This window comes from Salvelinus sp. IW2-2015, unplaced genomic scaffold (assembly GCF_002910315.2).
Source record: "Salvelinus sp. IW2-2015 unplaced genomic scaffold, ASM291031v2 Un_scaffold1586, whole genome shotgun sequence".
Taxonomy (NCBI): domain Eukaryota; kingdom Metazoa; phylum Chordata; class Actinopteri; order Salmoniformes; family Salmonidae; genus Salvelinus; species Salvelinus sp. IW2-2015.
In genome coordinates, this window is record NW_019943010.1 from 99733 (window position 1) to 112671 (window position 12939).

The window sequence follows — 12939 nt, forward strand, 5'->3', positions numbered from 1 at the left end:
AGTGTGCAGTGTGATGGCGATTGCATCGTCTGTGGATCTATTGGGGCGGTAAGCAAATTGAAGTGGATCTAGGGTGACAGGTAAAGTGGAGGTGATATGATCCTTGACTAGTCTCTCAAAGCACTTCATGGTGACAGAAGTAAGTGCTATGGGTCAATAGTCATTTAGTTCAGTTACCTTCMCTTTCTTGGGTACAGGAACAATGTTGGCCATCTTTAAGCATGTAGGCACAGCAGACTGGGATAGGGAGAGATTGAATATGTCCGTAACACACCAGCCAACTTTCAGTTTTTGCTTTGCAGTTTTGCAACGAATGATGCCATCTAGCCACGCGCACCGGTTTCTGTTAGGGTTGGTTGTAATAGGTCACAGTGCTGTTACACACTCCTATACACTCCTGATAAACCTCAGTCAACTATTGGATGAATCAGTGTACTACAGTCTATATCTACACTGCTCAAAAAAAAAAAAAATAAAATAAAACGGAACACCGATTTAAACCAAACACAGTCTTGTCACCACAGTCAAATCACAACTTCTGTGAAAAATCAAAACTGTTCCACGGTTAGGAAGCAACACTGAATTGACAATAAATGTCCCATGCTTGTTGTTGCACATGGAAGAGACAAAAGGGTGAAATTATAGGCAATATAGCAGAGACACCCCAGAAAAGGAAGTAGTCCAGTTACAATTGACTTCTGCAGGATCCGAAACCGGTTGCCACAGACCACTTCTCAAGTTCCTATGCTTCCTGGGCTAGATGTTTTGGTCACTTCTTGAATGCTGGACGCGTGCTCGTCACTCTCAGTTGGCATAGCATGAGACGGAGTCTACAACCCACACAAAGTGCGTCAGGTATGTGCAAGTTCATTCCAGAGATGGCACATCAATGCGGAGCTGTTGGCAAAAAGGGTTCTGCTAGATTAATCCTATCTATTGTCAGCTTAGACACGTCCAGAGGCATGGAGGCAGCTTACAGGAGACGCCAGTACAATCACGAGACGATCGGCAAGGAGGGGGCCGTAGGGGGCAACAACCCAAGCAGCACAGCGGACCGTACCTCGCCCTTTGGCCCAGGAGGTGCACTGCCGAGCCCTGCAAAATGATCTCCAAGCAGGCCAAAATGCTGCATGTGCTCAGCATCATGGATCTCACAAGGAGGTGCTGAGGATCTCATCTCGGGTACCTAATAGCAGATCAGCGCTTACAATCTTAGAGTTCGTGTTCCGAATGGGGGGCAGACCAAGCGCCTGGTAATAGGCCTCCCAAGCCATTACAGTATTTCCTTTATTGAGTTCTGCCTATAGAAGGGTGGAGTCAAACATGGAGTCGTCGGTCTCAGATTTCCAAAAGGGAGGTGGGGAGGGTCGTTGAAGGACCTCCCGGAAAAGTTGGCTGGAGTGAACAGTGGTTGAGAGGTTCTTAGCAGCAGTGCTGAGTACTACAGTCAATGTTTGTAGAACATTTATCCTTGCCTTGTTCCTCACTTTGTTTAGTTAAAATCCCCCCCCAACTGCAATTTAATGCTGCCTCAGGGAATATGGGATTTCCAGTTTGCTATAAGTCCAGTTGAGGTTCTTTTGAAGGGCCGTTCATGGTATCGGCCTGAGGTAAATATAACACGGCCGTGAACTAATAACCGAAGAAAGTCTCTTGGGAGAGAAATGGTTCGTATTTGAATGGTGCAGGTTTGTAGGGGGGGTGAGCAAAAGGACTTGAGTTCCTGTGTGTTATCCACAGTTTACACCGATGATTCGATTAATTCATGAAACATACACGCCTTCCATTCGTTTTGCGCGGAGAAATATTTATTTCCTAGTCTGCGTTTGATGTAACTGAGAACCCGTCTTGGCTTGGTGACCAACTTAGGGACAGTCGGTATTCCCGAAGAGAGCCATGTATTCCGTTTGGAACAGGAGTATGTTACCATCCCTGATATGCTCTCTGGCAAGATACTCTCGCCTTATAGGCGTCAAACTTGAATTATCCAGGGACTGAACGCATCACGCGAGTTATTGAACTCGGAAGTGGTGGGTGGTTTGCTCGCTCCTAAGGTTGGCCTAGGAAGACCACTCAGATTACCTCTCCTTCGCCAGCGTTGTTTTGGGTCGGCTTCTAGAATCAGTATCAATTGCCGGGGTGACGGACCAAGTCGTGTTCTGGTCGTTCGATGCTGTAGTGCTGAGTGACGTTACCGCCGCTCTTAATTTCGAATAGTTCTTCCCCGCCTGTGTACCCCATAACAACAAAAAAAACTCGGCTAACACTTCTGTGAATAATACATAAACAAAGGGAATAACTGCACAAGGTGTCGCTAACGCAGCTGGAAGTGAAAGCGACTCATTTGTCGGCGCCATTCTCTCCCTTTCTGCCGCTAGTTTGGCAATGTTAAAATAGACTGAGACAGTCATTGATGCGAGTAACCAGTCATGTTCAGCACATATGCACATACATGCACGTAAAATAAATAAATAGAGCACACTGGAAAAAAAAACACTGTTTGCAGGAAATATAACAGTTTACCAACAGATGCAATTCAACGTGCCAGTTCTTACCCTTCAATAACGTCTGTTGACATGACCAAAATGAGACACCATCTTCCAGTTGGATGAGCGAAACTCGAGTTGCAACGGTTATGGTATCTTCATGCACAGAATTCATTGTTTTACTCCTATCATGACCACGAGAAAGTGAACCACACCTTGGTTAGTCTGTCAAAGGTCTTCTCCCACAGTTGATATTGGTCTCTTATATTGGCCTTGTAGGCCTCCCTGCGGCTTTGGAGACACTGAAAACCAGTTATAGAGTCTCTCTACCAAGATCCACACTACACGGGGATCGTACAGTTGCATTTGGAAGCATGACTCTCAGCCAAGCGCAGAGAGTCGGCACACACAGCCCGAATCGAACCAGATTATTTAAGGCCACAGCATCCTCCTTCAGCACTATTATGGACCCCATTTAATCCTTGTCCATAACAAGGCGCATTGTTTTTCAGGCACCTATTTCCCCAGGGGTTTCTCTTTTTTAAACAACAACTTCTCGAGGAAAGCCACAACAGCCGGGCTATAATTTGGCCATTCCTCCCTCCTCCACCCCACCCAAACTCAAACAAGCCCCAAGAAATGTTGATACATATTGTCTGCTTGGTGTCACCTAAAGTCCTTCATTTACAACCCCCCAGGTACTTGAAATACTTAACAGCTCGTGAAACTCATCGAGACGAGGAACGGCATGACATGCTGGATCACCCACATTCTGTGACCAACTTTTTCAGAAAGGGTATGCGTGCTGAACACCATTAATAATTTCTGTGCACTTCTCGAAGATGGTGCAGCAGTGGAGTCTGAGAAAGCAGCTGTCTCACATGCCTTTCTCCAATGTGATCACATGCCAGCATGGAACTGTATTCAGCAGGATTAGCTAATGCCATGGTAGGCCTCAGCCGTTTTGGCAGAGTCAATTTTTTTTTAACCCATAAATGCGCAGATTTTAGGTGAACTCAGTTTATAAGGCTTTGGCCCTTTGAGTATGGTTTTTGAAGTGTCAGTATGTTATTTTACATCACTAAGTCTTGCGTAGAAATTCAGCCTTACAATACAGCAGTATGCCCGTGTATTCATCCTCCAATAAACCAGCTTCAACCAGCCTTTGAAGTCAGGGTTTTGAATTGCCCCAGCTCCTTTCTGTTATCTTTGAGTGTCCAGGTTGTAGACGAGACGATAATGAGTAGCAAGCTAGCTGTTTAGCTTATGTCACAGAGAGGGACACCACACAGAGGAACAAGGTGAGTCTGGGGCTGTGGAGATTGCAGAATTGTTGCAGGAGTGATTGATTTTAGACAAACATTAACATTTACATCCCGCCCGTGATGTAAGCCAGCGGCGGCTTCCGCATTATCGTGCGAATTCATTGCAGTCTGGACCGGAGGGGGTGAACACTCCTGCTCTGACTGGCAGTGGGAGGTGACTCGCTGCGTGAGCGGACTGGGCCGCTCTGTGAGTGCGTTGGGAAGGGGGTTGGGGCCGCACGGCAGCACACTCCGCTGCTCGTTGAAGAGCTAGAACGATACGTTGGCTTTCACGATCAGTCTCAAGTTCATACACCAAGAAAAAGTCGTCTAGATTTCGCAATAGTCGATATTAAAAAAAGTGTTCGCTAGAGGGGTCTGAATACCGCTAAATCTAGCCACAAAGTTGATAAGTTGGCAACACTGCCTGCCAGTGACACACTGGCATCAGTCGTTACCATGGAAATTTAAAATGGCGCAAGACCATTAGCTCAAATAAACCTTGTCGGCAATCAAAATACAATATAGAAATGTTTTGTGTTAAATGCACATGTGTAGTATTAGTGGATTGAAAAAATCTCTGCTTAGATTTACTTCCTAAAATGTTTCCATTCCCTTTTAAGAGAATGAAAAGAAATGCTAAGTGGCAAAATTCACAATCGAATTGCACGGTTTCGACCATCAAGTGTCTTGACTTACACAGCGACTTCCTATGAAAGATAATTAACAGAATTCAATAAAAATAGCAATAATCTATGTTCTTGTGATATTCTGAGATATGCAGATGAGCATCTAACTTCTAATGCTTACATCTGCTATCATGACATCTTAAAATTAGCTGGAGTGACCTTGCCTGTGGGTTTGATTTGTTTCCATACTGGAGATTAACTGAAGAGAAATAGATAAGTTTAGCATTCTCAAACATCTTTGTTGTGACAATTTTGAATGATGATGGGAGAAGTCTCTTGGACCTGAACTTGGCGCTCGGTACCGCTTGCCGTGCGGTAGCAGAGAGAACAGTCTATGACTAGGGTGGCTGAGGTCTTTGACAAATATTTAGGGCCTTCCTCTGACACCGCCTGGTATAGGGTCCTGGATGGCACGAAGCTTGGCCCCAGTGATGTCCGGGCGTTCGCACTACCCTCTGTAGTGCCTTGCGGTCGGAGGCCGAGCAGTTGCCATACCAGGCAGTGATGCAACCAGTCAGGATGCTCTTGATGGTGGAGCTGTAGAAACCTTTTTGACGATCTTGAGGACCCATGCCAAATCTTTTCGGTCTCCTGAGGGGAATACGGTTTTATTGTGCCCTCTTACGAATGTCTAGGTGTGCTTTGGACCATGTTAAGTTGTTGTTGATGTGGACACAACGGAACTTGAAGCTCTTCAACCTGTCCACAACAGCCCGTCAATGGAGATGGGGCTGCTGGGTCCTCCTTTTTCTGAGTCCACAATCATCTCCTTTAGTCTTGATTACGTTGAGGGAGAGGTTGTTGTCTCTGGCACACGATGCCAGGTCTCTGACCTCTCCCTATAGGCTGTCTTGTGTGTTGTCGGTGATCCAGCCTACCACTGTTGTGTCATCGGCAAACTTAATGATGGTGGTTGGAGTCGTGCCTGGGCGCTGTGCAGTCATGAGTGAACAGGGAGTACAGGGAGGGACTGAGACACGCACCCTGAGGGGCCCCTGTGTTGAGGATCAACGCGGGCGGATGTGTTTGTTACCTACCTTTACCACCTGGGAGGCGCCGTCAGGAAGTCCAGGATCCAGTTGCAGAGGGAGGTGTTTAGTCCCAGGGTCCTTAGCTTATTGATGAGCTTTGAGGGCACTATGATGTTGAACACTGAGCTGTAGTTAATGAATAGCATTCTCACATAGGTGTTCCTTTTGTCCAGGTGGGAAAGGGCAGTGTGGAGTGCAATAGAGATTGCATCATCTGTGCATCTGTTAGGGCTGTATGCAAATTGGAGTGGGTCTAGGGTTTCTGGGATAATGGTGTTGATGAAAAGCCATGACCAGCCTTTCAAAGCACTTCATGGCTACAGACGTGAGTGCTACGGGTCGGTAGTCATTTAGATAGTCCTTGTGCCCAAGAACACTAAGGTAACCTATGGTGGTCTGCTTAAAACATGTTGGTATTACAGACTCAGACAGGGAGAGGTTGAAGATGTCAGTGAAGACACTTGCCAGTTTGTCAGCGCATGCTTGCAGTGCGCGTCCTGGTAATCCGTCTGGCTCTGCGGCCTTGTGAATGTTGACCTTTTTTAAAGGTCTTACTAACATCGGCTGCGGAAAGCGTCATCGCACAGTCGTCTGGAACAGCTGGTGCTCTCATGCATGTTTCAGTGTTATTTGCCTCGAAGCGAGCGTATAAATAGTTAAGCTCGTCTGGTAGGCTTGTGTCACTGGGCAGCTCTTGGCTGTGCTTCCCTTAGTAGTCTATAATGGTTTGCAAGCCCTGCCACATCCGAAGAGCATCGGAGCCGGTGTAGTACGATTCGATCTTAGTCCTGTGTTGACACTTTGCCTGTGTGATGGTTCGTCGGAGGGCATAGCGGTATTTCTTTTAAGCTTCCGGGTTAGAGTCTCGCTCCTAGAAAGCGGAAGCTTTAGCCTTTAGCTCAGTGCCGATGTTGCCTGTAATCCATGGCTTCTGATTSGGATATGTACGTACGGTCACTGTGGGGACGACGTCATCAATGCACTTATTGATGAAGCCAATGACTGTGGTGTACTCCTCAAAGCCATAGGAAGAATCCCGGAACATATTCCAGMCTGTGCTAGCAAAACAGTCCTGTAGCTTAGCATCTGCTTTATCTGACCACTTTTGTATTGACCGAGTCACTGGTGCTTCCTGCTTTCATTTTTGCTTGTAAGCAGGAATCAGGAGGATAGAATTATGGTCAGATTTGCCAAATGGAGGGCGAGGGAGAGCTTTGTATGCGTCTCTGTGTGTGGCGTAAAGGTGGTCTAGAGTTTTTTTTCCGTCTGGTTGCACATTTAACATGCTGATAGAAATTTGGTATAACAGATGTAAGTTTCCCTGCATTAAAGTCCCCGGCCACTAGGAACGCCGCCTCTGGATGAYCATTTTCCTGTTTCCTTATGGTGGAATACAGCTGCTCATTGAGTGCGGTTTTAGTGCCAGCATCGGTCTGTGGTGGTATGTAGACAGCTATGAAAAATACAGATGAAAACTCTCTAGGAAGATTGTGTGGTCTACAGCTTATCATGAGATACTCTACCTCAGGCGAGCAAAACCTTGAGACTTCCTTAGATATCGTGCACCAGCTGTTGTTTACATATATGCATAGTCCGCCACCCCTTGTCTTACCAGACACCGCTGTTCTATCCTGCCGATACAGCCACACAGTGAAGCATAAGATATTAACGTTTTTAATGTCCCGTTGGTAGTTTAATCTTCCTCGTAGGTCGTTGATTTTATTTTCCAATAATTGCACGTTAGCTAGTTGAATGGAAGCAGGGGGGTTTATTCGATCGCCTACGAATTCTCAGAAGGCAGCCTGACCTCCGTCCTCTTTTTCTCCGTCGTTTCTTCACGCAAATGATGGGGATTTGGGCCTGTTCGCAGTATGTCGTTCACGTTGGGCTCGTTAAAGGGAAAAAAAGCTTCTGACAGTTTGTGGTGAGAATTCGCTGTTCTGATGTCCAGAAGTTATTTTCGGTCATAAGAGACGGTAGCAGCAACATTATGTACAAAATAAGTTACAAACAACGCAAAAAAAACGAACATAAAAACACAATCGGTTAGGAGCACGTAAAACATCCGCTATCTTCTCCGGCGCCTTCTTGATGATTCAGTAGATCAGGGGTAGGTAACCCTGTTCCTGGAGTACTGCAGGATTTTGTTCCAACTAGGCACCACACCAGACCAACTGAGCTAATTGATCAGTTCAGTGATTGCCTAAATTCAGGTTTGCCTACCCCTGCAGTAGATGAATGCTTTAAGCTATAAGCTCTTAAAGAAAGACACAAAACCTGAAAAGGTCTTAAGACATTCTGAAACAAGCCACATCTCCAAACTGGTAACAGTAATATCAAACAAAACAAGATGGAAACAGTTCTCAGAACTGAAAATGTTCTGATTGACAACCCTGGAGCAGATCAAGTAAAGCAGAAGATTGTGAAATAATTGGCTTTTCAACAGTACAAACTAGCAAGGGCGACAGTGACAATCTTTATCCACAGTGTTACCTCTATGGGGACATTTTGACAGTGAAAAATGCATAGATGTAAAGATAAACCAAACCAGCAGGTTATTTCAAATACTCATCACAAGTACATAATCTAAAACACATTTACTTGCAGATTCCAACCTTATAATACACATTTTATATATGCTAGCCCACACACTGCTAACTTTAAACTCACATTAGTACAATTCACTGGCTTGTCAATTACTGTATGATAGATGTCACTAAAACATGTCTTCAAATAAATGCCACCACAAATAATATAAGAAACACATTCCTGGCAACATCTCCACATATCTGCATTGTCAAAATGMCCCCATAGAAGTACCATGTAAAAGGTGTGTTAGTGTTACTACCTGTGTTAGTGGGCTGATTGTTATTACMCTGATTCATGGAGTAATCTCTAGAAGACTTCTCCCCTACAGTGTGTGGTATCCTGGGAGGTCTACCTCGGGGGCTAGGGATAGAGAGGTATGTGCTGCGACTTTGGCTCCCTCTGCTGGGAGTACACGGGCTGGGCACCCCGACATGCATGGCCCCAAGTAGAGGTAATTAGGTGAAACCAGCCATGGAGGCCACATAATAGGAGCACATAATAGGAGAACAGAGAGACTGACATAGAGCAGAAGCTGAGAAGAAGGACCGAGCCAGCCCTACGTGAAGTTGTGTTTGCTGACTAGAACCTCCCTGTCTCTCTGTTAATCTCTGCACGCTCAACCCAACACCCCATGATTTACCACAAGTGCTATAAACTGTATTCATGGCAACCCCAGAAAGAACCCCTGAAGCTCCACGGTTGGCAACCTGAACATCCCCTACAGTGTGATAAACAGTATCCGGGGAAACAGAAATCTGATTGCTGACTGCATCCCTAAAGTTACACCATCCATCAACATTGTTTACAGCAAACAGAGTAAAAGACGTTCCTTGCGTAAGGTTATGATGAGAAAACTTGGAAATATTCTGGGTGGTAGGACTACAGCTATGCACTCTCTCTCTCTCGCACACATACACTTAGATTAAAACAGGTTTCTTGATTTCTGGGGTGGGACAAAAACAACACTGCTGTCCTGTGCTGTGAGGAAGCATGTGTGCAGTGCATGGAAGGTTGTGAATATAGTGAAGTACATGAATAATGTTGTGTTTGTATTACTTTGGGGACCCTGTTAGCAGGTTGAATATGGATCAGAGTCAATTTAGGGCAAAACTTACAATAAATTCCACCACAAAACATTTTTAAAAAGTTGATCCGGGTGTCTTGGGGATATCCTGAAATTAAAAAGACACACAAATGTTAGACTTTATTAAGACACTTAAAGRGTTTAAATGAAATTCACATTGTCTAACATTTTGGTGAGGCAGTGAGTATGAAGAGTTGAACCAGGAAGAGCCAGACAATCATCATACCTTTTATTTTCTTCCATACCAACCAAATCTGGAAGTAAAAATGTTTATATTTTATCACTTCTTAAAGTACAAGTCTGCATTACTTTTCCGTCAGCTATGGAGAATGACTTTACCCACAATTACATGTTTAAGGTGCAATAACAAGCCATCATGTCTGACAGCACCAATAAACAACCTGCATACAGTACCTGCACATCTGAACACTACTGTAAATTTCAGGTACKACAGGTATAGCTCACTGTTGTRGCTGCTGTTATGTCAATCTGTGCTTCACAYCTATGTACATGTACAGTACTCTGTTACTGTAGATGTGCTGTTCTTACCTATTCATTAGGCAGACAAGTGTTAATATTGCAGTGACAATGAAAGGAACAACAGCACCGATAGTGGAAGGCTCTGAAATTATATATTTTTTTATTGATACTTTGACAGGAGTTAAATCAGGAATTCAACATAGTGCAGCATTCAAAATGTCCTACAACACTAACAGTCTTACTAACATATCAATACATAAGACTGTAACACACTTATGAGTGTCCACTCACCTGAACCAAACACCTCTCCAACTGGCTCACTGACTTCCCCTTCCCCACTAACAGTGTTCTTCAGCTTGCAGGTGTACTTGTAACCATTGGTTGATTTGCCAGTGTCGTTCTTAGAGACATTCCTCTGTTTGTCTACGACCTCCCACACCCTCTCTCCCACTTTCCAGCTGTATGTGACGGGTTCAGCATCAGTGGTGTCACCTTCACAGGTCAGAATGCAGGAGGTTTTGTTGGTGTTACAGGAAGAAATGATTGTGGGTTTGGGCACTGCCTCTGTAAATAGAGGAAAGACACAGGAATAATTTGGAAAAATGCTTGAGGTAGTGTTGCACGGTATACGGAATCTTAAGGTACTTTTTCAATTCTAGAACATGAAAAATGATTCGGCACTAGAATTTGTGTTACTTTCGGTGCTGCAGATGTCCCCCTTAACCGCGCACGGTGCCTGCTCCACTTAGCCTGCATTTGGGGTCTGTGCTGCATCATGTTGGCTCTCTATGCATGCTGCACAGAAGTTAACACACTTGAATAGTAGGACAAGGCATGTAGAAATGTTGAAACGGTTAATTACTGTTTGCAAAACAATGTCCATACATACAGACTAGAACACTTCACAATGTAAGAAGATACCGGTAGCTTCCAGCTTTGTAAACTTTCCTTGCTAGCTTACAGCTGAAGCTAAGATCAACTCACTACTCTAGTACTTTGTTTGTGATAATATGCTAAATATGGMGATTTCAAAGCTGATTGCCACCAAAACTTGACTCATTCASTTAAAAATCGGTTTCTCTCTCGCACATCACTCCCAAAAATGATCTATTGCCTCAGCAAGCTGAATGTGTGTGTGAATAGGGCTCAGATGGGCCGCCTCCTGAATGACATCATTATTGGTTAAAGAGACACTTGTCTAAAATAAGGTCCCTCTATGCAAATTTTGTTGATCAGTTCAATAAAATAAGTCCCAAATGGAAGYGAAACAGATTGATTGTCAACTGTAGTCCCATGAAATCAGCCAKAACAAGCTCAATAACAATGCATGTACACACTCCTATTGATTATGCATTCKCCTGTATTGTGAATAGGCCAAGCCTAAATAGCATTCTCAATAGCGATTTACCATTCAAATAAATGATTACCATTGGTAAAAATCAAATCAAATCGATTGTATGATTGATATATTAATGCATACATGGCTGTCTCTGAAAAATGTTGATGTAAAAATGTTCTAATGTAATGATATTGAACTCAAAAGATGCCCAATGATTGAACAAAGCAAGAGCTGAGTTTACCTGTCTGTATCAAGTGCCATTCTGTGACTTTGGTTAATATGCCTTCTTTTTTTTGATGTGGTATCGTTTTAGTATCGAGTATCATGATACTAAACCTGGTATCGAAGTCAACATTCTGGTATCTTGACAACACTATTGTGAGGCACTACATAACCTGCAGTTTCGTGCACGTCACGCGCACACTTGCACATACCACAGGAGGTTGGTGGCACCTTAATTGGGAAGGTCGGGCTTGTGGTAACGGCTACAGTGGAATTGTATCAAATAGATCAAACACATGGTTTCCAGGTGTTAGATGCCATAGCATTTGCTCCGTTCCGGCCATTATCATTAGCCGTCCTCCCCTCAGCAGCCTCCTGTCACACATAGTACAAACACATGAACACAAACACACGTGTACACATACGGTCCCGTGAAAAAGTWCTTGCCCCCTTTCTGATTCTCTATTTTTTTAWATTCTTTTGACACTGAATATTTTTAGATCTTCAACCAAAATATAAAATTAGAAAGGGAACCGAAGCAAACAAGTAACACAACATATGGATACTTATTTAATAAACAAAGTTTGCAACACTCAATYCCCCTGTGTGAAAAAAGTAATTGCCTTTACACTCAATAACTGGTTGTGCCACCTTTAGCTGCAATGACTCCAACCAAATGCTTCCTGTAATTGTTGATCAGTGTCTCACATTGCTGTGGAGGAATTTTGGCCTACTTTTCCATGGAGAACTGCCTTAACTCAGCAAAATTTGAGGGTTTTGGCGCATTAATTGCTATTTTCAGATCCTTGCACAACATCTGTTGGGCTTAGGTCTGGACTAGGCCATTCCAAAATGTTTATATTTGTTGCTTTTCAGCCATTCTGATGTGGACTTGCTTGTGTGTTTTGGATCATTGTTTTACTGCATGACCCAGCTGCATTTCAGCTTCAGCTCACGGACAGATGGCCTGACATTCTCCTTCAGAATGGTCTGATACAGAGCAGAATTCATGGTTCTTTCAATGATGGCAAGTCATCAAAGTACTGAGGCAGCAAAGCATCCTCAAACCATCACACTACCACCACCAAATGTTGTGGAAGGACCTGAAACGAGCAGCTCATGCGCCAAAACCCTCAAGTATCCACATGTTGTTTTATTTGTTCACTCAGGTTTCCTTTATCTAATATTACTGTTTGGTTGAAGATCAGAAAAGTATTCAGTGTAAAAAAATATGTTAAAATAGAGCAAATCAGAAAGGGGGCAAATACTTTTTCACAGCGCTATATACACACAAACACACACATATAACAAGGTACTGATGACAGACAGTTCATATGTCTTGTAAACAGTGGCGATCTTGGTGGGGCAAAAATGTTTATAAAATGGTAGATGCATGCCAGCAAAGCCACTACACAACACAACACAACACTAACAAATACATGAATTGCACTATAACAGTGACAAACGGTGCCCAACAGCAGAGCTTTCTTTTCTCAACATCATGGAGTGAATCCTTACCACTGCTACACCTGGCTATCAGCGGAGCCTTGTCTGACAGCAAAACAGTTCATTCAGCCTCATTTACTGCATTTTTAAATAACATAGCTGATATGGCTGACTTGCTTAAACAAATGTGGTTTCTACTGACAATTTAGATGTACAAACTATGGCATAAGGGAACGATGAGTGGATAAAAGGCGGTCCGTAATTTTGAT

At 43.8% G+C, this 12939-nt stretch overlaps 1 protein-coding gene across 1 annotated transcript in view; it reads right to left on the reverse strand.

Annotated features, from left to right (window-relative positions):
- Positions 1 to 12939, reverse strand: part of LOC139024500 (uncharacterized) — a 41872-nt gene that overhangs the window by 19739 nt on the left and 9194 nt on the right. Inside the window, exon 3 of the mRNA XM_070439349.1 lies at positions 9955 to 10227. Within this exon, the coding sequence (XP_070295450.1) occupies positions 9955 to 10227 (273 nt within the window). The remainder of the gene's footprint in view (positions 1 to 9954; positions 10228 to 12939) is intronic.